The sequence below is a fragment of the Macaca mulatta genome, chromosome 1, assembly GCF_049350105.2.
Source record: "Macaca mulatta isolate MMU2019108-1 chromosome 1, T2T-MMU8v2.0, whole genome shotgun sequence".
In the NCBI taxonomy this organism is placed as follows: domain Eukaryota; kingdom Metazoa; phylum Chordata; class Mammalia; order Primates; family Cercopithecidae; genus Macaca; species Macaca mulatta.
The window spans coordinates 80,849,643-80,873,849 of NC_133406.1; the positions used below are offsets into that span (position 1 = coordinate 80,849,643).

Here is a 24,207-nt window from a genome sequence, read left to right on the forward strand (position 1 = left end):
CAGGATTCTTTGTAATAGAGATAACAAGTAAAATGTTCAATACATATGTAAAGCCTTTGTTTATGTTATGATGCTTTGTTTTTGATCATTTTTCCTTTGTTTTTTTTTTTCCAGACCATCCAGACCTTTCAAGTTGCCAAAAAGGTAAAGTAATCTGGGTAATCTTGTTAAATAATAAACTTACCTGCATACTTTTTCCAGTCTAGTATTTTCTCCATATTTTGCTGTTCTTTTCACTTTCCTCATTCATATTTTTATGAAAGAAAAAGAAATTCCCATGAGTTGGCTGCTTGAGGAATTCCATATCTCCAAAAGTGGTTTTAGTGTTAAGGTAGATTTCTAACTGTATTAAATTCTGTTTGTGTCTAGGGCTAGGTGCAGTGGCTCATGCTTGTAATCCCAGCACTTTGGGAAGCCAAGGTGGGTGGATCACCTGAGGTCAGGAGTTTGAGACCATCCTGGCCAACATGGCAAAACCCCATCTCTACCAGAAACACAAAAATTAGCCAAGCATGGTGGCACGTGCCTTTAGTTCCAGCTACTCAGGAGGCTGAGGCAGGAGAATCGCTTGAACCTGGGAGGTGGCAGTTGCAGTGAGCCAAGATTGTGCTACTGTACTCCAGCCTGGGGGACAGAGTGAGACTCTGTCTCAAAAAAAAAAAATTATATTTGTGTGTAAACATTTATATTTGTTTATTTTGCATTCCTTCCTTCTATGGATTGGCTTCTCAGTGGCTTACTTAGTGAGGAAAGAGATACTGTTCTGCCAACTACCAGGACTTGAATTCATGGCAATTTATTTCAGAGGGGTTGTCTTTCTTTTTAAAAATCTTGTTACCAATGGAAGTATTCCTTTATGTGGAAATGTTTAAGGCTTATCTTTCAACAGAGAAAATGTTAACAAGATAAGAGTTCCTTAAAAAAGCATTTTCTCATCAGATGTTCTTACACATTGTAATTCCAGATACAATGTCATTACACTTAAGAAATTCTAAGCGATCTTTGAAATTCAGTTGCCAAAGAAGCTCAGATGCTGATAACACTGATGCCTGCCTCAAGGGAGTTATCCTCTCTTTGAAGTGAAATTACTACATAAATATTAATTAGTAAACTATCCTTCTATTTTAAAAAAATATATTTTTTAAATTGTGGTAAAATATACATAATAGGCCAGGCGCAGTGGCTCACGCCTATAATCCCAGCACTTTGGGAGGCTGAGGCAGGTGGATCACTTGAGGTCAGGAGTTTAAGACCAGCCAAGGCAACATGGGGACACCTGTGTCTACAAAAAATTACAAAAAGTTAGCCAAGCATGATGGTTTGCACCTGTAGTCCCAGCTACTCAGAAGGCTGTGGTCAGAGGATCTCTTGAGCCTAGGAAGCAGAGTTTTTACTTAGCTGAAATATACCACTGCACTCAAGCCTGGGTGACAGAGCCAGACCCTGTCTCGGGAAAAAAAAAAAAAAATATATATATATATATATATATATATAGAGAGAGAGAGAGAGAGAGAGAGAGAGAGAGCGCACGCACATTCATATATATGTTATATATAACATAGGTTTATGTGTTATATTCAACAGGTTTATATGTTATATATAACAGGTTTATATGATAGTTAAAACATATTGACATACTTTAAATGTTATAACATGTTTATATGTTATATGTGTTGTATATATAACATGTTTATATTTGTTGTATATATAACATATATGTTGTCTTTTAACCATTTGTAAGAGTACAGTTCTTTGGCTGTGATCTATTACACAACATGATGACTATTGTAATTCATATTGTTGTATAACCATCACCACCATCCATTTCCAGAACTTTTTTTCTCTTGTAAAACTGAAATTCTATATCCATTATACATGAACTCCCCATTTTCTCCTACCCCCGGGCCCTAGCAACCATCATTCTGCTTTCTGTCTCTATGGGTTTGACTGCTCTAAGTACCTCGTATGAGTCGAATCCTACAGTATTTGTCCTTTTGTGACTGGCTTATTTCACTTAGTATGATGTCTTCCAGGTTCATTCATGTTGTAGCATGTATTAGAATCTCCTTTTTTTAAGGCTGGAATAATATTCCATTGTATGTATATACCACATTTTGTTTAACAATTCGCTTTTCATTTTTGCAAAAAAACAAGAGAGAAAGAAAGAATAAGGGAAAGAGGTATGCAAGTAAATATGGCATACTAAGAAAACGAATTTCTACTTTTCGATAAATAGGGTTTTTCAAATGACTAAAAATTTTACTTTGAAAAAATTCATTTCTTTCTCTGTTATTAAATTGGTATTATTAAAACAAAGTTATAATTTCTTTTAAGTATATATGCATATAACTATAACTTCTCCAACAAAGCCTTTCCTGATTCCCCTTTCCCACCTTGGCTGGAACTTATTGCTTCCCTTATTGAATTCACAAAACATTTCATCTGTATGCCTCTAAAAAACACATATTTTTGGACAGGCACAGTGGCTTATGCCTATAATCCCACCACTTTGGGAGGCCGAGGTGGGCAGATCACGAGGTCAGGAGTTCGAGACCAACCTGGCCAACATGGTGAAACCCCCATCTCTGCTAAAAATACAAAAATTAGCTGGGTGTGGTGGTGGGTGCCTGGAATCCCAGCTACTCAGAGGCTGAGGTGGGAGAATTGCTTGAACCCGGGAGGTGGAACTTGCAGTGAGCCAATATCATGCCACTGTACTCTAGCCTGGGTGACAGAGCAAGACTCCATCTCAGGGGGGAAAGAAAAAAACAAAAAACACACACACATATATATTTTTTTAACCTGTCTTGTAGATATTCATGTGCCTGTCTTATTTTCTGTATTAGGCTGTAAATTCCCTGAGGGCAAGATCCAAGTCTGCCGTTTTTGTATTTCCAGAATGCCTTGCATCCTTACTGTTTAATGCTAAATGTTGGATGAATTTGTTACTTCACAAGAAAAAAAGAGTTGTATATTCTTTTTTTTTTTTTAATTTTCTCGAACTTCAATCACTCTTCCCACTAAGTTGATAGTTGATGCCACTGGAAAAGTTATGACTTAATAACATTTTGAAATGTCTATCTTTAAGGGACAAGAGGAATAAGAAAGAGCTATTAAGGGAAACAGAAAGGAATAAACCAAAAGGGAAAGGATTTTTAGGAAGAAAGAGGTAGCTAACAGTGTTAAATTCTGCTCAGGTCAAGGAAGATCAAAACCAATAACAGTTAGTTGACTTGGGCAGTTCAGAAGAGTCATGAGAGCAAAAGCCAGGCTGTAAGGGGTTAAAGATCCGGTGGTTGGTGACGAAAAGGAAGCCTCTGGTGTGGGGACTGACTTACACCATCTGAAACATGGCTTTCTGCTCAGAGGAAAGAGAAGAAAGAAGAGTGTTTTGAGAAAGGCAGCAAAGAGCAAGGAAAAAAAAAATCTTTGTAAGCTAAGAGGAAAATTTATTATGGGGGAATGTTATAATATAAATGACCCACTTAAAATTGGCCCCTATTTTAATGTCACTTGAGCATAAGTTGGCTGTATAAGATACTTCGTTTATTTGTTTTAACAGTTATTTCTGATCTGTTTCCAGAGTAAACCCAATAATAAGGTGACTGAAAATCTCTGACTATGTTTGAGGGGCTTCCACTGAGTAGCAGTGAAAACTCCAGCATGGCCATAACACCCTGGACCAGAATGCCAGGCAGCCTGCCTGCTAACTCAGATCCACGGTTCACCTACGAACACGTTTCATTACCTCTGCTGCTTCTGTTTCTTCTTCTGTAAAAGGAGAACGAGCCCTTCAGATCTGTCTCCTATTTGAGACTTAACCTATTGAGAAGATGATGTGAACTTGCATACCGCAGTGCCCTGTAAAGAGCTGTGGGCCCTAACCTCAGCAGCTAGTGCAGCAGTAGGGCCTCCGGGAAAACGGTCTTTCACTGGAAAATGACTACCTGCTGTAAGCCAGGTGTTACAGAGGTGGGCCGCATTTACAGTTATATTGTGGTGTCTAAAGATTTTCAGTATTAGAGCAGGTGGATGAAAGACAAGTATTATTTGATATGCAGAAGAATACATGATAGTTAAAAGAATGGTTCCTTTGAAAATTCTTCTACTGCACATGTGGTCCACTTTTCAAAGAGAATAATGCACAGGATATGGAGATATATATATGTGTGTGTGTGTGTGTATATATATATATAAAACATCATCAAATATATATATATATTTGTGAGATTTATAGGCCTTTTTTAATTTCCTTTACTTCTCCAATTTTCCTACTTTATTGGATTTTTATCTTCATATTACAACCATTGTCTGGATTTCATATTGCGCATGCAACTCTGTTTCCCATGTGGTACCCACAGCTATACTGTATCTTTGCACAGATAGCAGGAGGAGTAGAATTAGCCTCAGCAATTTTGTGGTGTTGAGGAGAAATACTTGTTTGAGTAAAATTTACTCAGAATGATTGGGCTTTCCCCCGTGGTGTGTTACATACTCAGGATGGTGATCCCATTACTTAAATGTGAAGTTGTCTCTAGGAAAGGTTAGCATGGGAAACATCGGGCGTGTAAGGAAGTGGAATTATAGTAAGCAAGGTTAAACGTGTTTGGAAGAAATGTGCTGAAATCACTAATGCCATAAAGTTTCCATATGTAGTCAGTGCACGTATATGGTATGTAGCAGTGCTGTAAAATCAAAACCAAATGTTTTCAAAGGGAAGAAAAGCAATTATTGAATGGGGCTTTTAAGGTTGTTATACATGTGTGTGCAGATTTTCAAGAACACAAAATAAAAAATCATTATATGGGTAAATTAAACCACAGTATGAATACTAAGCAATTTGGGGCCTATTGCCCTCTATTGATAACATTAGTAGGTAAAAATGCATAACTTCTGATTCATTTGAGAGAAAATGAATCCATTTAAAATAAAGTGTAATGAATAATTGTATAAGCCTGGGGCCATTTTCATTTCACAGGGCTGATATTTTAATGGTCTAAAATGTAAAGGACTCTTTTTAAGTCTAAAGCAATGAATGTAGTCTCAAATGTGCTATTGAGACAGAGGACTTTATGGCTTCAAAACTAGTTACTTTCATCTTAGTTTGCATTTGGTGGAGGAGGAAATAAAGTAAGGAGAATGTTTTTGCACAGGGTGTGTCCTAGAAGTGTGAAAGCTTCTAGCCACTTGGTGTTTACATTTGAACAACCACAATCAGCTTATTGTCACTTATATGTTTTTATTATATTCAGAATTATTCTAAAAGGTTATTCTGTCTTATCTAGCATCACTTTTCCTGAATGAGTTTTTAAATCCAAAATTTGCAGTCTAGTGAATAATGTTCAAACTTAGAACCCATATGACTTTGCATAGAGAAATTAACTATAAGTAGGGCTAGGAATGTTTAATTGTAAGTTTTGGGAAGCATTTGTGCCAGTGTAGTTATTTGTAATGTTCCTAGTTACTCTTGTGTCTGAAGAAAGAAATGACAGCCCAGAGATTAAAAGGCCTGACACTAGAACCAGACTATCTAGGTTCCTAGTTTTGTGACATTGAGTAAGTTCTATAACTTGTCTGTGCCTTAGTTTCATCTCCAAGGGTTGTTGTGAGAATTGAACAAGATGATAATTTATGTAAAGCATAAGAGCAACTGGTATTCTGAATAAGGGCGAGCTTGTATTTATTCATTTATTTTTATAAGATTTCTCCTTTCCTTTCTTTCTTTCATTTTCCTTCCTTCCTTTATTGCTTTCTTTCTTTCTTTCTTTCTTTTTTTTTTTTTTTTTTTGACAGAGTGTTGCTCACTCAGGCTGGAGTGCACTGATGTGATCTCTGCTCACTGCAGCCTCCGCCTCCTGGGTTCAAGTAATTCTCCTGCCTTAGCTTCCCAAGTAGCTGGGACTACAGGCGTGTGCCGCCACGCCTGTATTTTTTGTATTTTTTTTTTTTTTTTTTTTGTATTTTTGTAGAGCCAGGATTTCACCATGTTGGCCAGGCTGGTCTCAAACTCCTGATCTCAGGTGATCTGACTGCCTCAGCCTCCCAAAGTGTTGGGATTGCAGGCCACATATAAAGCCACTGCGTCTGGCCTTATAAGATTACTTTAAAAGAGCAGCAGTGAAAAGTGCCTGTGCACATGCTCCCTTAAAGCATAATTACGCTGTATTTTAATAACCTTACTAGAATTATAATTTGAAGCAAATATCCCCACAAAGCCAGATCAATAAAGACATCAGATTATAAAAATTGGCAGTCTATTCTTAGAGACATATAGTAGCTTTTTTTTTCAGACTGACATTTAGAGCCACCAGAATTATTTGTAACTACTAGCATGATTTTGAAGAAATAACTCAAAAATATATGAGTAAGAATCCTATTTCAAATGAGCCAGAAATAGCCATTGTAGCAGCCAAATGAGCTAACATTGCTGAGAATTTGAGAGTAGTGGTCCACAAGTTAAATATTTTGTCTTGCTTTTCTTGTAATAAAGATTCAAGAAACCAGAAGTTTGCAGGATGCATTTTGAATTTTAGAAAAAGTTCAGTTTAGTCAGCTGCTATTGGGTACTTAGCTCATATCAAGACTTGGAAGTGTCAAAATAATAACGTGTGATCCAGGACCTCATGGAAGGAATACAGAAACAGATCTTTCAATTTGAGGTAACAAATGCGGGTGTGGGAAGCACATCTGGAAGAAAGGGCCCGGTGGTAGGATTTGGTAATAGAGACAGTTCCCCACATGTGGGAAGAGACTAAAGCCAGATTGTAGTAGCTGGAGAGTACAAGCACCAGGTGTTTGTTCATTTAGTCAGTAGATACTGATCACCTTCCACCGATAGTACACTAAATGAATCCGACAAGAATTTCTGCCCTCATGGAACTCACATATCTAGTCGATATGTTCACTGTAGTTTTAGCTAGAAGGAAAGTTACAGGTTTGTGGGAAATGTTTAGTTTGTTTTTGTTTGTTCATTTGTTTGTTTGTTTGTTTTTTGAGACAGAATCTCACTCTGTCACCCAGGCTGGAGTGCAGTGGCACGATCTCGGCTCACTGCAACCTCCGCCTCCTGGGTTCAAACGATTCTCGTGCCTCAGCCTCCCGAGTAGCTAGGACTACAGGTGTGCGCCACCATGCCCGGCTAATTGTTTGTATTTTTAGTAGAGACAGGGTTTCACAATGTTAGTCAGAATGGTCTCGAACTCCTGACCTTGTGATCCGCCTGCCTCGGCCTCCCAAAGTGCTGGGATTACAGGTGTGAGCCATCGCGCCCAGCCCTCAATTTGGTTATTTTTAAGATTAGAACTATATGAACCTGTTTATAGATTGAGTTCTTCTTTAAGAACCGTGAGAGTAAAGGTGTGGAGAAAGGGAATAACTAGAGCAACAAAAGTTCTGGAAGACACTGCATAGAGAATGGATCCTCTGTTAAAATTTATTTTCTTTCCACTAATGAAGTGTGTATTTTATATCTTTTACAGGCATAGAGTAGATATAAAATGTTATTTGTCATATACGAACATTATTCTGACTCTCAGTAGCCTGTGGCATAAAGTGCTACTTGATCACAAAAATGAGGGGAGAATGATCTTGTAACTTTCTACTACAATTACATACAAATACTTATAACCCCATTAGATATTGTATTGATAAATACCTGTATTTGGTCTACAATATGAGGATTTAATAAATTGCTCTCTTAGGTACCAAAAATATTTCTGCAAAGGGCCTTCTTTGTGCCTTCTTTGTGTTTTGTAGTTATGCAGCCCTGATAGCTGACACTTCTTTGTGTTTTGTAGTTATGCAGCCCTGATAGCTGACACTTCTTTGTGTTTCTGTAGTTATGCAGCCCTGATAGCTGACACTTCTTTGTGTTTTGTAGTTATGCAGCCCTGATAGCTGACACTTCTTTGTGTTTTTGTAGTTATGCAGCCCTGATAGCTGACACTTCTTTGTGTTTTGTAGTTATGCAGCCCTGATAGCTGACACTTCTTTGTGTTTTGTAGTTATGCAGCCCTGATAGCTGACACTTCTTTGTGTTTTGTAGTTATGCAGCCCTGATAGCTGACTGGCCAGTGGTGGTCTTGGGCATGTGCACCATGTTCATCGTGGTCTGTGCCTTGGTTGGAGTATTAGTGCCAGAGCTTCCTGACTTCTCCGATCCATTGCTGGTGAGTAGCATTTATGTTTTCTTTAGCCTAAAATCATCTTCAAATATTGTGTATTTTAATACATGTTGCCTTATGTTATTTAGTAACCCATTTCTTTAAAAACCTTCTCAAGCAACAATTCTCTTTCTGAAAAGTAAAGACATTACTTTATCTGTATTATCAGGTTGTTAAAAGATCAAGGAACTTGCTTACCCTCAAAAATCTGGAAGGTTTGCTTCTTGGTCCCCATGTTTAAGCTAAAAAGCAATAAATTGGAGAATCTGCCTTCTATAAAATTATTCTCATAAAGTCTTTAACACTGTCTCTGTTTTCTCCCAAAGAAGTTAAAGGAATTTCAGTATTACTAACAGATAGCGGAGTCTGTTTTGAAGTAAATGTTTCTCTGGCGTGGAATTATGAGGAAAATATGATCAAGGATAATGAAACACTCTTGTAAAAATACTAACGATGTGTAACATGATTTAATTTTATCATAATTTTTATAAGATAAAAATAAGTATTTACTAAATGCTTAGGCATGAGTTGAAAAGATAAACTTTCCTTAGACATGTATCATACCAAAGAATCAAACTGTTTTGTCACAGCAAATAGGTGATGATTATCATGTCAAGGCATCTTGTTTTAATGCAGTCACCTCTGGAGTAGCTGTGAGGAGCTATATTTTCTGTCGAAAGCTATACATTACTTTGACATTGCTTTCCCAAGCTTTCATTGTAACTATACTTAGCCTGAAATGAAATACACTAACGAGCACTTGTAATTTTGCCTTAGGGTTTTGAACCAAGAGGAACAGCAATAGGCCAGAGACTGGTCACATGGAATAATATGGTGAAAAATACAGGATACAAAGCAACATTAGCAAATTATCCCTTTAAATATGCAGATGAACAAGCCAAAAGGTAATCAATTATTTATTTTTATATAACTTTTAGATAAAACATTGCTTAATGAATTCCTCTTAAAATACTGCCTGAACAAAAAATTTAAATGTAAAATGTGTGGCTCAAAATCTTTGCCACTGAATTTGTTTAGCTTGTCATTGTGTTTGAAGATTTTGTTGTAGTAGGATGAAAAGGTGAGATTTTCTTTTTTTTTTTTTTCTTTTTTAGAAGTGAGAAAATTAATGTTGATTGCTTCTTTTAATCCTTTCAACTTAATATCAAGAACTAAGCAGGTCATGGCTTTGAGGAAGTACTGTTTCCAGTATGCTTATCAGCCTTGAAATAGCGAGAACTTTATTGAAGATCAAATTGTCATTCCATTTCAGCCATCGGGATGATAGATGGTCAGATGATCATTATGAAAGAGAGAAAAGAGAAGTTGACTGGAACTTCCACAAGGACAGCTTTTTCTGCGACGTTCCAAGTGAGTGGCATCGTAGATGAACACACGCTCAGTGGTTTGCTGGCATTTAAAATTGAACATGATCACAGTCTAGACTGATAGTCGTGTGTGGCTAGTCACACAGCTTCACTGTTGCTGTTGAACCTAAAGAAATTTTGGCTAATTAACTTTTTCTTTTATTTCTCTAGTTTAGTCAACTACTAGTCTGAGTTTATTATATTATTAAAATTAATGAAAAAAGTAATGATTGAGTTTTCTTATTTTAAGGAAGATATAAATCTAATGAAATTCTCGACCTCGCCCAACATTTGAAGTCTTTTTAAACATTCCTTGTACTGTTTATTTCTAGATCAAATACAGGTACATATTTTTGGATTGAACCTTGAAATAATCTGTTGAATTATTTAAAAATCAGTTAAAGTTTTGATTCATTCTAAAATGAATCAGAAAATGACTTAAAGTTCTGATTCATTCAAAAAGCAGTACTGTATTAAGAGCCGTCAGTGTGCTGCCTCATCACTAGGCAGTAGAGGTAGAGAGGTGAAAACAATAAAGTCTAGAGGTTCAAAGTTTGAATACTTCGGGCCTGTCATATAATACAAGTGAATAAAGCTAGCTAGGTATGACAAGAGAAGTGATGGTGATTGTGGAACACTAAGGAACATCTGCCCTGTCTAAAGAAATCAGCTGCTACTTAGCTGCGACAAAAGATGGGGTTCTAGAAATGAGGACCCAAATGTTGCAAGAACTTGCCAGAGGTCAAAAATCCAGATTTTTTTTTTTTTTTTTTTTTTTTTTTGAGATGGAGTTTTGCTCTTGTTGCCCAGGCTGGAGTACAATGGCGTGATCTCAGCTCACCGCAACCTCTGCCTCCCAGATTCAAGTGATTCTCCTGCCTCAGCCTTCCCAAGTAGCTGGGATAACAGGCATGCGCCGCCATGCCTGGCTAATTTTATATTTTTAGTAGAGATGGGGTTTCTCCTTGTTGGTTAGGCTGCTCTCAAACTCCCGAACTCAGGTGATCCTGCTGCCTCGACTTCCCAAAGTGCTGGGATTGCAGGCATGAGCCACCGCACCTGGCCAAAAATCCAGATTTGAATGTGAAATCATCAGATCTCTAAATGTTGGCAACAAATTCACTACCCAAAATTTGCTGTAACATGGAGTCAGCCTGATCACTCTGCAGCTGCCAGGGAAGAAGGAAGGCACAGCCTAGAGGACATGAATATAAGTATGTAAGCCATTGATTAGCCATAGTGATTAGGATTGAGGAACTGTGGATAGTGTAATTTCTAATTAAGTAAATATTAACATTAAAGCTCTTTTGATTTCAGCTTTTGCTGTTGTTATTGAAAATCCCTCTTAAATGTATGTTTTCCTGTCTTATTAGAACACTTAATAGAACACTAGATGACTTGATTGGATCATTGATGTTTCTGGAGCTTACCAAGTCTCAGGATCTTTATTTTGATTTCTTACTCTGTATAGTAATAGATAGTGGGAGATTAGGCAGAATCTTATACATGTTTCCTTTTCTGTCTCTTCTCTTAAAAAACGTTAGGAAGTTGAACTCTGGTTACTTGCATGTTCTGGCTGGTTTATTTCTCTCAATCAAAGTGTTACTATATATTATTGCTTAACCAACATCTGTTAGTTATGATCTTAACCAGGAAAAACATTACATGTCAATAGTCAATGCTAAATATTGTCTCATAAGTAGATTCTGCCTTGACTAAAGCCATTACCAACTCTGTGTAAATGAAATGTTTCAGTTTCCACCAGGCTGATTTTGCTCTCCAAAATTAGTCAACATAAGATAATAGCCAAAACGTCATGATCATAGATAAAACCTTTTCTAATAAAGCTTTACTCATAAATTTACCAGCTGATTTGTTAGCACAATTAGGCATTTTAACTAACATAAAATTAATCTTCTTTGTTTTATGTGGTTCATATTTTTTAATATGTGGTTCATGTTGTTTCTGTTCTAAGGATACAGAAACAATATTGTTGGGCATCTGTTATCATCTCATTTAATTCTCACAGCTATTTGAGATAGATATTGCTGTCTGCATTTTACAAATGAGGAACCAAGGCTCAGAGAAGTTGTTAGTTGCCTAAGTTCACATAGCTAGTAAATGACAGGACCTGGTTATATCCTAATCTGACTTTAAAGACCATGCATGCTCTTTCTGGTATATCGTACAACCTCCCTTATTCAGAAACATATTTTTTGTTAATCTGATTGTCAAAATATTTTTTCTAGATTCTAGTATACCAGAGAGACCATGTACTCAACCGGAATATGGCCAGCATTCTGTACTTAGTTGACTCTTTTTAGTGATTTTAAATAGATCACCCACCATCTTTCCTCTCTAGTTAGCTGCCAGGGAGAACATCCCTATAATCCATTCTTGGTATTCCCTAGTGCATCTTTTTTTATTATGGTGATGTGTTGTGAAATTAAAAGGGATATATTCAATTAGTTTCCTATTGTAAATTCCTATGGATTTTTCTTCCTATAGTCTGACCAAAAATAGATTTGCTATATATTTCATACAATTTTAAGATGTAGTGAGTAGACAAAGGCTTTGCGCTAAGACAATATTATGGCATTGCTTTTTTTTGTTGTTTCTTTTAACATTTTCTCCTGGAATTTATCAAAGGAAAGAATTTCCTGCTGCTAATGAATTGTCCATGTGGTTTCCCAGTTTGAGTTATTTCCGAATCCTGAGTCTTATGAAATAAATGAATAATTTATAAACCTTTTTCTTTCCTTTTTTTTTTTCATATCACCAGGTGACCGATATTCCAGAGTGGTATTTACTTCATCTGGAGGGGAGACATTATGGAATTTACCTGCAATTAAATCGATGTGCAATGTAGATAATTCCAGGGTATGTAAAATAAAACTAAAATCACCTTAGCATAAATAAGGTTGTATTATTGAAACTCCTTTTACTGCTGACCCTGGTGTCTGATCAGATGAAAGTACTTAAGAGGCTTACCTACTGAGGAGTAAACTCCAGCAGGCCAGCTTTGCATTCTCTCAGATCCCAGGATCAAAGTGTCCGTGTTTCCTTCTCTAACTTTAAAACATACCATCTTCCTTTTTCTTTCCCATTCATGGTCTCTGGCTGTTGATGGTGTTTTCTGTTATTTCACAGAATATTTCTTTTCAGTATAATATTTAAGACTGTTTTTCTTCTTTTGTTGTATTTTTTATTTCCTAACCTAGTTTCATCAGTCCCTATTTCCTGCCCTGAGGCAATTGTCGGCATCTTAATTGTGCAATGAAATGTCTGCCTCTCTGGCAATCACTGGGTCATTTGGGCCAGTGACCTCAAAGGGAAATTTAGGGAGCAGGCTGGGAAAGGGGACATCAAAGAGCATAAATACAGTATCTATGTAAATGGCCAGAGTAATCCAATCCAGACTGCCCTGAATGCTAAACACCTTGCTGCTTTGGGAGACACCAGAATGCAAGACGACAGGCGCTTCGTCTCTCAGTCTTCTCTAGAGCCAAAAACATGTCGGCATCAGAAAATGTAGTGCTTCTGGGTTTGGAAGAGCTGTCAATTTCATATGTTCAGAGAGAGTTTCTCTAAATAGCAACTGCTATCTGATGTCACTAATGAACTTGTCCAAGCAAAGCAACTGGCATAAAAGGAACACTTTGTGTTCCCACATAACTCTAAAATGTAAAATAACTGGTTAGTTAAAAATCGAATCATGTGCCCTGCTGAGAGCTAGCCTGACAACCTGATGCAATCACCTGTTCTATCAACAGGGAAATGTCTTAATGAAATAGGCGGTAGAAAGGAAAGAAGAGATCACCCAAACCAGCAGTCTCATTGTGCTAATATGAGTACCTTCTAAGAAATACATATCTTAACCAGGTAACCTAGTTAGTTGGTCCCAGATCTCCCAGATTTACCCCATCCTTCATTCTAAGAGGCTGTACATTTTGAAAATGACTTTCCAATCGACTGAGGTATTGGGATTTTCTGTCAGTGCCATCTTCCTTTCACATAGACAAAACCACAAAAGATCTATAAACAGACCAAAGTTTCTTAATTGGTGATCAATCTTTATTTGCGATATTTTCTTCTACAGCTATCAGTTCCTTATTTGAAGGCTATGAACCTATTTCTCCTTGTCATGCATTAGGATACTTCTTATACAGAAAGTTAACTCTAAAGTTGTAAATGTGTAGTGATATTTACTATGTGCAAGATTTTATGCTGGGTACTTGTACATCATTCACAATGGATCTATGACCTTGGAATTTATAATGTGTTTTACACGGATGATAAATTAAGCTTAGAGAAGCTAAGCCAGTCTGGTTACTTTATAATCACACCTTGGATGAGTGCAGTTCATTAACTTCTATCCCTTTTTGTCCTCATTCTTCTACCTTTGGTTGATCTTCAGACCTTCCCTTTCCTGAAGACTCTGAAGTGATTGAATTCACTCAGTTAATTAATAGCTGATATTTAGTGCGTATTTATCATGTGCCAGGAAGTGTTCTAAATACTTTAACACATTATTTCATTTAATCCCGATGGCAGTGTTATGAATTAAATACTAAATAGCCCATTTTTTAGTTGAGGAAAGTTCACATCTGTGGTCGGGCACTTCCAGGATTGGAACCCAGCCAAGTTGAACTCCAGAGTCTGCCTTTACCCACCCTGCTTTATGCTTCTAGTGAGGAAGATATCTCCCCCACTTTGTTTCCTTATACAGTGCCATTTCCCACAGAAATGAAGCTTAAAAAGTCACTGTGGTCCGGAATAAGTATCCTTTTTTTTCTTAAAGAATTTATTCTAGCAATTTATTCCATGAGTGCATGTTAGACTCTGAGACTCAAAAGCCAGTAAGCAATAGTATGCCATGATGGGTTTCATAAATAAAAGTAGTATATTATTTCATCTCTCTCTCTCTCTCTATATATATATATATATATGTATATGTATATATGTATATATTTGTATATATATATTTGTAACTACCTCAACATGATTTATGTAGATCGATGGATGATAAAAATCATCATGTTGAGGTAGTTTACAGAAAAGCGTATGCAAAGGACAGGATACATAAGTTGAATGAATTACATGAAGGGAAAACAATGGGAGGAAAATAATAAAGCTAAGATGAGATTTATAATAATGCACACCCCACAATCTTGTACATTTGCTCATGGGAGCTGCAAACTTATCTCTAACTTCCCAGCAGCCAGAGCAAAAAGAATTTCACAATCAGTAACAAAAGTCATAAAAATAGGGTAACAAATTTGTTTTTTAGAAGCCCAGCTTTTCCTCCTGCTAAGACAGGAGGAGACAGTTCCCCTATAGTCTTCATAAAAGAAGTGTGATGCTGTATACAAAATTGTTAACAGCATGCTTAGAAGAGATACAATATTAAAGTTCAGCTGATTTGCAAAACATAGGTAGGCTGGTAGCAAGAAAACATTATATAGCGAAAGCATTTCTGTAAGAGATCAAAGCAATGGAGTCTAAGTATGTGGCTTTCTAATGGTTTAGCTTGTTGTATTTGCATAATTTAGACTATCTGAAGAATAGATGTACTCTGCTTGTCTAAGTCTGTCTTTCTACCGAGTTGATGATAAGGATTGGACAGCTGTGAGTTTAAGTTTGTAATCCCTGGTAAGAACAGGACAACTACATGTTTTTAGTACATACTTTGTAAGTCACCAACTAAGAGCATTATCTATATGCTTTGGCAGTTAATTAGGAAGAGAGTAGTATTGTGGTCCTCTTGTGAGAATTTGAAAACCAGACTCAAGACACATGTCAAAATGAATGGTTGGTATGGCCAATTATAAATCCATACCAACAAATGAATAAGTAGGTGATCAGAGCCCCAAAAGTCTACCTTAGAGAGTATGGTTATCATTTTAACTTGTTAAATACTATTTTTACCAATTATAAACACCTTTGTATTCTAGTCTCAAACTCTATGAACCTGTAAGAAACCTTCCTCATAGAGATGATATATTCATCTGCTATCTTAAATAATAACTATTGGTTAACAGTTTGGCTTTCAGATTATTACTGTACCTTTTTTTAGTCTCCCAGTTCAAGACACTGTTAGGATTTTTATTTGTTACAGTGGTTTGAGCCGAGTTGTCCTAAGACTACTTGGCAGTTGTTCCTCTCCCCCAGCCCCCAGATCCTGGTTGTTATATGGAAGCACTTGATTATTAACAACTCTGAAGTTAAATGGGGCACAACCAAGTGATAGCAAGCAGAAGACCTTAATTGTTGGGGGGTTGACTCCAGAAAACGTCTGGTAATTAGTATAACATCCCAGTGAGACCAGATGTTTCAACTGTCGCCTGCCTGTGTTTACAGCACATTTAGTTCAAACTCTAGATTTTCTTTAAATTACATGCCATTTATACTCATAATTCAGACAGCATTCGTTTCCAAAGTGAAGTGCTTCTGTTTCTGATCCTGTTTTCTACCTCCTAACAGAAATGCTTGTTTTCTTACACACTTTCAAAAGGAGCTTCAGTTGATTCCCCTACTCTTCTTCATTGCCTCTTTCTACCCTTTGACATCCTAAAGGACACACTCGTGTCATTAGTAACCAGAAGTGAGTCTCTGTAATTTTGACTGCTGGAAACCATTTACTTGTTCTGTAGTCTTTGTACAATGTAGAAGTTGGAGCTCTGAGGACTCAGCTTGTAAAGGGATTTGAAATTTGGTGTCAGAGACTGTTTACTAGGGTGACTTTTGTGAAGAGCTGGAAAACCCCTGAAGCTTAGAAGATTCCAGAAACATGTTTTCCTATTCTTGTTTTAAAGAGGGCTACAGAGCCCTTGCTTTTTCTTTTCTCCCTAGGCTCCCCTTAAATGTTTAATACATAGGGAGCTTTGTTACGCAGGGAGGAGGGTCCAGCAATCAATTGAACCTGGTATTAAGGGCTTAATTTTCCTCCCTTTTGTTCTTTTCTCAGCTTCTTAAAATATCTTCAACTTAGCCAATAGTTTTAAAAGTTAAGGTATCATTTAAAACTCTCTGCTGGTTTCTTCTTTTTCTCTCTTCTCTTCCTTTACCCTCTATTTTAAGTCAACTCCACCCCTGCCACTATCTAACTAGGGAAGTGCACAAAGACATGTTATAACCACATAAGCACAATGGTTCCCCTAAGCACCCATCTTGTGAATAACTAGAATTAGAAGGGCTATATTCCTCATGAGAGTTATAAGAAGTTGCTTCCACTAACTCCATTTTTATTTTTATAAACTTCAAAGATTTTGAAATTATTCATATGAATCCCTCTTCCAAAAATATGGCAAAAACATATCTGTTCTGTGTGAAGACATGCCTGCTTTCCAGTCTCTTCAAGCCCCATAATATAATACATGCTTCTGTGTTTCTATATCTCAGTCACATGTGACTAAGGTAGTGCCATTGTCACATCACACTTACAGACTTGGGTACTTGCTCTGTAGGTCACCATAAGCCCTTACATATAATACCATACTTCTCGCTTTGAATTACAGTTATTTATGTTTGTGTCTGATTTCCCTGCCACACCGTGAACCATTTGAGAGGAAGGACAACTGTGTCTTACTCATCTTGTGTAGATGCTCAGTAAATTTGCTTTTGAATGGATGAATAGATCAAGAACATATGACCGTACTCCCTAAAAGTATAGACAATTCCTTGAACTCCATTCCTTTAAATTCAGTGCTGGCATCCAACTCAGGGTAGAGAAAACCAGTCATGATGTCTTTTCTCTGTCCTTGTTTCTTACCCCGTATGCGTTCTCGAAAACTGGTTTCCCAAAGGTTGAACATCAATCAGTACCATCGTTCAATTGGAGAATTGGCTCCCCAGTGACTTACTAGCACTTGTTTTTAATAGCAGCCATCAAAATAGTATTTAGTCTGTGTTTATAATGTCTAACTTCTTAATCTTTGGTCAACGATACACATCTAAAAATGTGCTATTATTTGAAAAGATTATTCAAGGACAGAATTCTATGCTTTCTCTCCCAGTTTTACTTGGCAACTCCATGTCCTTTATCTTTGACATTTGATTATTTCAGCAACTACAGGTCATTTTCCTTCTAGCTGATAATGGATTTTCACAATGGATACAGTTCATTTTCTTCCATCTGAAAACTGTCAGACATTGGGGTTGCATTACCTTTCATTCAGTTCATCAAGCTGACCCTAGTGGTTTGTATGTTACTTCTTTGTAAGGTAAAACTGGTAATCTGCCATGAAAACCAGTGAGATGCCATTCCAGGGTTTCCTGTTGTTAGGTGGTTCCTTTTTCCCTAAGTTAGCATATGTGAATGTTTTTACCTGGAAACAGTCAAGTATGAATTATCCTAGTTTATGGGACATCTACAATTGTTCCTCAAAAATGAGCTTTAAAATGAAGCCTTTGTTAAAGTAAATATTATTTTAGTACATTTGAACAATAACCTTTTGGGTTCATTTTTCTTTACCCTCAATAGCGTTATCTTTAGAAAAACAAACAACTTTTTATTATGTAAATCCTCCAGCATATACAAAAGTAGATAAATAGTGTAATGGACTGTCGAAATAGGTCACCCGACTTCCACAGTTCTCAACACGTGGCTAGTCCTGTTTCATCTACACCCCACCCCCACAGGATTAATCCCAGGAAAGTATCCTGGTAAACAGAGTTCAGGGATCATAGGTAACTTGGTTCTTGGGTAAGTCCAAGTTCTAAAGAGGTGATTCATGCCAGCTGCTGCTCTACTTTGAGAAGACATTTCAATATATGATTGATAAAGCCTAGTTTAATCAAGGTAAAGAGTGTTTTTAATCCTACTAGAAAAAAAAAATACTCACTTCCTCTTTGAACTTTGGAGTTTCTTGCCTGTAACAGCCTTTGGTAAATAGAGATGAGGGAAACTGATAGGACCAGGTCATCTTTAGTTCTAGTTCTCCTAAAGAGAACTCTCTGGTCAGGCTCAGGAGAAGAGGAATATTTCTTATTCTCACCTCAGAGAAGAGGGGCTACTCATCTAATTTACAGAATGGAATGGTACAGACTTTACCATAATCTAGCAAACCAGTGATGGAACAATTTTTCAACTTTTTATAACAATAGCCGTAAGATGGAAAGCCTTCTCCTGGAACAGTGTTTTAAATGAAATACTTTCCACACCAAATCCAGAATTATCATACTTGCTAATATGCAGCAGGCCCTCATTTACCAAAAGAGAAAGTTCTCCAAAAAAGGATTTTTGCCAATTTGAATAAACTTTATGGAAGAAATAATTAAATTCTTCAGCATTTATTTTATTGTATATACCAATTTAAAAATCAGATATAAATCATATTTTAATCTAGAAACATTGCCCTTTTCTACTCATACTTCAGGAAACAATTTTATTCTAGACTTTTATGCTTCTTTTTTGGAGATGGAGTCTCACTCTGTTGCCTAGGCTGGAGTGCGGTGGCACAATCCCAGCTCACTGCAACTTCCGCCTCCTGGCTTCAAGCGATTCTTCTGCGTCAGCCTCCCATGTAGCTGGCATTACAGGCATGCGCCCACCACGCCCAGCTAATTTTGTATATTTAGTAGAGACGAGGTTTCACCATGTTCGCCAGGCTGATCTCGAACTCCCGACCTCAGGTGATCCACCTGCCTCGGTCTCCCAAAGTGCTGGGATTATAGGCGTGAGCCACCGTGCCTGGCCGATGCTTCTTGATATCAGCACTTTTGATATTACTGGGGTCACTTTTTGATTCACCAAGCAGTTTTTGTCTTAATCTGTTTGGGCTTCTGTGGCAAAATACCTCCGACTGGGTAATTTATAAACAACAAAAATTTATTTCTTATAGTTCTAGAGGCTGAGAAGTTCAAGATCAAGGAATTAGCAGATTTAGTCTGGTGAGGACCTGTTCCTCATAGATGGGGCGTTCTATGTGTCCTCATGGACTCTTATAAAAGCACTACTCCCATTCATGAGGGCTCCTCCCTTGTAATTTAGTCACCTCCAAAAAAGCCACACCCCCTAACACACTGGGGATTAGGTTTCAACTTGAATTTGGGAGAAGCACAAACATTCAGGCCAAAGCAGTTCTCTAGGGAATATCATCTTTGCTTCTAACTGTTGATTGAAATATAGTACTTTAGTCACCAACAATTTCATGCTGATAACCAGAATTTTAGGCAAAACCACAAATTTGTATCAATTGTACAGTTGTTTTCTTCATCCTATACAGGTACATACCTAAGCTGCACAACCTGTCCACTTCATTGCTTTTTAAAGTGACTTTTAAAAGTCTTGTTGACTAAGTAGGTGTTAATTTGATCTCCTTTTGTAAACAAAACTAGCATTGGTTGAAGTTGTTTCACACTTGCATGTCATCCCCAAATAGTAGTTTTTAATTCAAAATAAAGTAACCTAAAGGGCATCCTGTAACATGAGGCCATTTAGGGGGAAATTTCACCCTGTTTTCAAACTGATTCCTAATTTAAGAGGATAATGATTTAGCTTTTGTAACTTTCCCTGTCCCTCAAGGTCACCTTAGTGCAGACCTTTCCAGTTGTGAACGATTGTGAACCAATTTAAACTGTAGTCCTTCTGCTTGTCTCTATCTCTGCAGATCAGATCTCACCCCCAGTTTGGTGATCTCTGCCAGAGGACCACTGCTGCCTCCTGCTGCCCCAGCTGGACACTGGGAAACTACATCGCCATTCTGAACAATAGATCGTCCTGTCAGAAGATAGTCGAGCGAGACGTCTCTCATACATTGAAGCTGCTTCGGACTTGTGCCAAACACTACCAAAATGGCACTCTCGGGCCAGACTGCTGGGACATGGCAGCCAGAAGAAAGGACCAGCTCAAGTGCACCAATGTGCCACGCAAATGTACCAAGTACAATGCCGTGTACCAGATCCTCCATTACTTGGTGGACAAAGACTTTATGACCCCAAAGACGGCTGACTATGCCACGCCAGCTTTAAAATACAGCATGCTCTTCTCTCCCACAGAGAAAGGGGAGAGCATGATGAACATTTACTTGGACAACTTTGAAAACTGGAACTCTTCTGACGGCGTGACTACCATCACCGGGATTGAGTTTGGTATCAAACACAGTTTGTTTCAGGATTATCTTCTAATGGATACTGTGTATCCTGCCATAGCCATTGTGATTGTCCTTTTAGTCATGTGTGTCTACACCAAGTCCATGTTTATCACTCTGATGACAATGTTTGCAATAATCAGTTCTTTGATTGTTTCCTATTTTCTCTATCGTGTAGTATTTCACTTCGAATTTTTTCCTTTTATGAACCTCACTGCCCTTATTATTTTGGTTGGAATTGGAGCAGATGATGCTTTTGTCCTGTGTGATGTTTGGAACTATACAAAATTTGATAAGCCTCATGCTGAAACCTCAGAAACTGTAAGCATCACCTTGCAGCACGCTGCCCTCTCCATGTTCGTCACCAGTTTTACCACTGCTGCTGCCTTTTATGCTAACTATGTTAGCAACATTACAGCAATCCGATGCTTTGGAGTTTATGCAGGGACAGCTATTTTGGTGAATTATGTTTTGATGGTCACATGGCTTCCAGCAGTTGTTGTGCTGCATGAACGGTATCTTCTTAATATATTCACTTGCTTCAAAAAGCCCCAGCCCCAAATATATGATAACAAAAGCTGCTGGACAGTGGCTTGCCAGAAGTGCCACAAAGTACTCTTTGCCATTTCAGAAGCATCTCGAATTTTTTTTGAAAAAGTATTGCCATGCATTGTCATTAAGTTTCGCTACCTTTGGCTGTTTGGGTTCCTTGCCTTAACTGTAGGTGGGGCCTACATTGTATGTATAAATCCAAAGATGAAACTGCCCTCACTGGAGTTATCCGAGTTCCAGGTGTTCAGGTCGTCTCATCCTTTTGAGCGTTATGATGCTGAATACAAAAAGCTTTTCATGTTTGAACGTGTTCACCATGGTGAGGAGCTCCACATGCCCATCACAGTAATCTGGGGCGTGTCCCCAGAAGACAATGGCAATCCACTAAATCCCAAGAGTAAAGGGAAGTTGACGTTAGATAGCAGTTTTAACATCGCCAGCCCAGCTTCCCAGGCATGGATTTTGCACTTCTGTCAAAAACTGAGAAACCAAACGTTCTTTTACCAGACTGATGAACAGGACTTCACCAGCTGCTTCATTGAGACGTTCAAACAGTGGATGGAGAACCAGGACTGTGATGAGCCCGCCCTGTACCCATGCTGCAGCCACTGGAGCTTCCCCTACAAGCAAGAGATTTTTGAACTGTGCATCAAGAGAGCTATCATGGAGCTGGAAAGGAGCACAGGGTACCATTTGGATAGCAAAACCCCAGGGCCGAGGTTTGATATTAATGATACTATCAGGGCAGTGGTGTTAGAGTTCCAGAGTACCTACCTCTTCACACTGGCTTATGAAAAGATGCATCAGTTTTATAAAGAGGTGGACTCATGGATATCCAATGAGCTGAGTTCGGCCCCTGAAGGCCTCAGCAATGGTTGGTTTGTCAGCAATCTGGAGTTCTATGACCTCCAGGATAGCCTCTCCGATGGCACCCTCATTGCCATGGGGCTTTCAGTTGCTGTTGCATTTAGTGTGATGCTGCTGACAACTTGGAACATCATCATAAGCCTTTATGCCATCATTTCAATTGCTGGAACGATATTTGTCACTGTTGGTTCTCTCGTCCTGCTGGGTTGGGAGCTAAATGTGTTGGAATCTGTCACCATTTCCGTTGCCGTTGGCTTGTCTGTAGACTTTGCCGTCCATTATGGGGTTGCCTACCGCTTGGCTCCAGATCCCGACCGAGAAGGCAAGGTGATCTTCTCTCTGAGTCGCATGGGCTCTGCGATTGCCATGGCTGCCCTGACCACCTTCGTGGCAGGGGCCATGATGATGCCCTCCACAGTTCTAGCGTACACCCAGCTGGGCACCTTCATGATGCTCATCATGTGTATCAGCTGGGCTTTCGCCACCTTCTTTTTCCAGTGCATGTGCCGGTGCCTTGGACCACAGGGGACCTGTGGTCAGATTCCCTTACCTAAAAAACTACAGTGCAGTGCCTTTTCCCATGCCTTGTCTACAAGTCCTAGTGACAAGGGACAAAGCAAAACACATACCGTAAATGCTTATTTAGATCCCAGGGGCCCTAAATCTGAACTGGAGCATGAGTTTTATGAATTAGAACCTCTGGCTTCCCACAGCTGCACTGCCTCTGAGAAGACCACTTATGAAGAGACCCACATCTGCTCTGAATTTTTCAACAGCCAAGCAAAGAATTTAGGGATGCCTGTGCATGCAGCTTACAACAGTGAACTCAGCAAAAGCACTAAAAATGACACTAGCTCTGCCTTGTTACAGCCCTCTCTTGAACAGCACACCATGTGTCACTTCTTCTCTCTGAATCAGAGATGTGGCTGCCCAAATGCCTACAAACGCTTGAAATACGGCCCGCACTCTTGCCAGCAGATGGGGGACTGCGTGTGCCACCAGTGCGCTCCTACCGCTAGCAGCTTTGTCCAGATCCAAAACGGCGTGGTACCTCTGAAGGCCACACACCAAGCTGCCGAGGGCTTTGTGCACCCCATCACACACATCCACCACTGTCCCTGCCTGCAGGGCAGAGTAAAGCCAGCTGGAATGCAGAATACTCTGCCTAGGAATTGTTTCCTCCAGCCAGTGCAGAACATTCAGGCCCAAGAGAAAACTGGCCACACCAATGTACACAGTCTTCAGAGGAGCATAGAAGAGCATCTTCCAAAGATGGCAGAGCCATCATCATTTGTCTGCAGAAGCACTGGATCATTTCTCAAAACGTGTTGCGACCCCGAGAATAAACAAAGGGAACTCTGTAAAAATAGAGACATGAGCAATATGGAGAGCAGTGGAGGGACTGAAAACAAGGCAGGAGGGAAAGTGGAGCTGAGCTTGTCACAGATGGATGCAAGTGTGAACTCAGAACATTTCAATCAGAATGAACCAAAAATCATATTTAATCATTTAATGGGGGAGGCTGGTTGTAGGTCCTGCCCAAATAATTCACAAAGCTGTGGCGGAATTGTGCGAGTGAAGTGCAATTCTGTGGACTGTCAAATGCCAAACATGGAAGCCAATGTGCCTGCTGTATTAATACACTCGGAACTTTCTGGTGAAAGTTTGTTAATAAAAACACTATAATAAATACAGCATTCAATTCAGAACCAGTGCCTCAGTTATTCTTTTAACATGGAAGTAAAATCCAGAAGCTTAGAAAAGAAGCCCAAAAATACAGCAACAAGCGTGTTTCACATTAACAATTATAGAATGTTTTTATATTCCATAGGAACAATAAACTTACAAATCTGCTGAGTGTGTTAGGTTATTAGATTGGATGATTGGCTAATTGTTGTTTTTTGCATTTATGCCCAGCTTGAAATATAGAAATATATAAATATTTATATATTTATATCTCTTTCTACACTCCCGCTGCAGTGAACTGGAGGTTTAAAGTTTGAATTAAAGTTTCTGTTCTCCTGGGCCATCATATTCACCTGGTATCCTCATTCTAGTGTATTTTGTGGGCAGTGATCAGGACTTCCGATCGCTCAACACGAATACTAGGAATTGCTCTAATTTTAATTGAGCCACTTCATTTGGGATCCAAAAACTAAACAACATTAA

General features: G+C 38.4%; 1 protein-coding gene across 50 annotated transcripts in view; it reads left to right on the plus strand.

The window, feature by feature from the left end:
* Positions 1 to 23,744, plus strand: part of DISP1 (dispatched RND transporter family member 1) — a 205,948-nt gene extending 182,204 nt beyond the window's left edge. For 29 of the 50 annotated variants that reach the window (XM_077938110.1, XM_077938104.1, XM_077938053.1 and 26 more), the window contains 6 exons: positions 115 to 144; positions 8,045 to 8,168; positions 8,940 to 9,067; positions 9,436 to 9,533; positions 12,312 to 12,409; positions 20,140 to 23,744. In XM_077938110.1, the coding sequence (XP_077794236.1) occupies positions 115 to 144; positions 8,045 to 8,168; positions 8,940 to 9,067; positions 9,436 to 9,533; positions 12,312 to 12,409; positions 20,140 to 23,724 (4,063 nt within the window). In that variant the 3' untranslated portion in view covers positions 23,725 to 23,744. Of the gene's footprint in view, positions 1 to 114; positions 145 to 8,011; positions 8,169 to 8,939; positions 9,068 to 9,435; positions 9,534 to 12,311; positions 12,410 to 20,139 lie in introns of all 50 variants that reach the window. The other 21 variants (XM_077938179.1, XM_077938211.1, XM_077938222.1 and 18 more) reach the window with 2 other exon arrangements.
* The last annotated feature ends 463 nt before the right edge of the window (positions 23,745 to 24,207 follow it).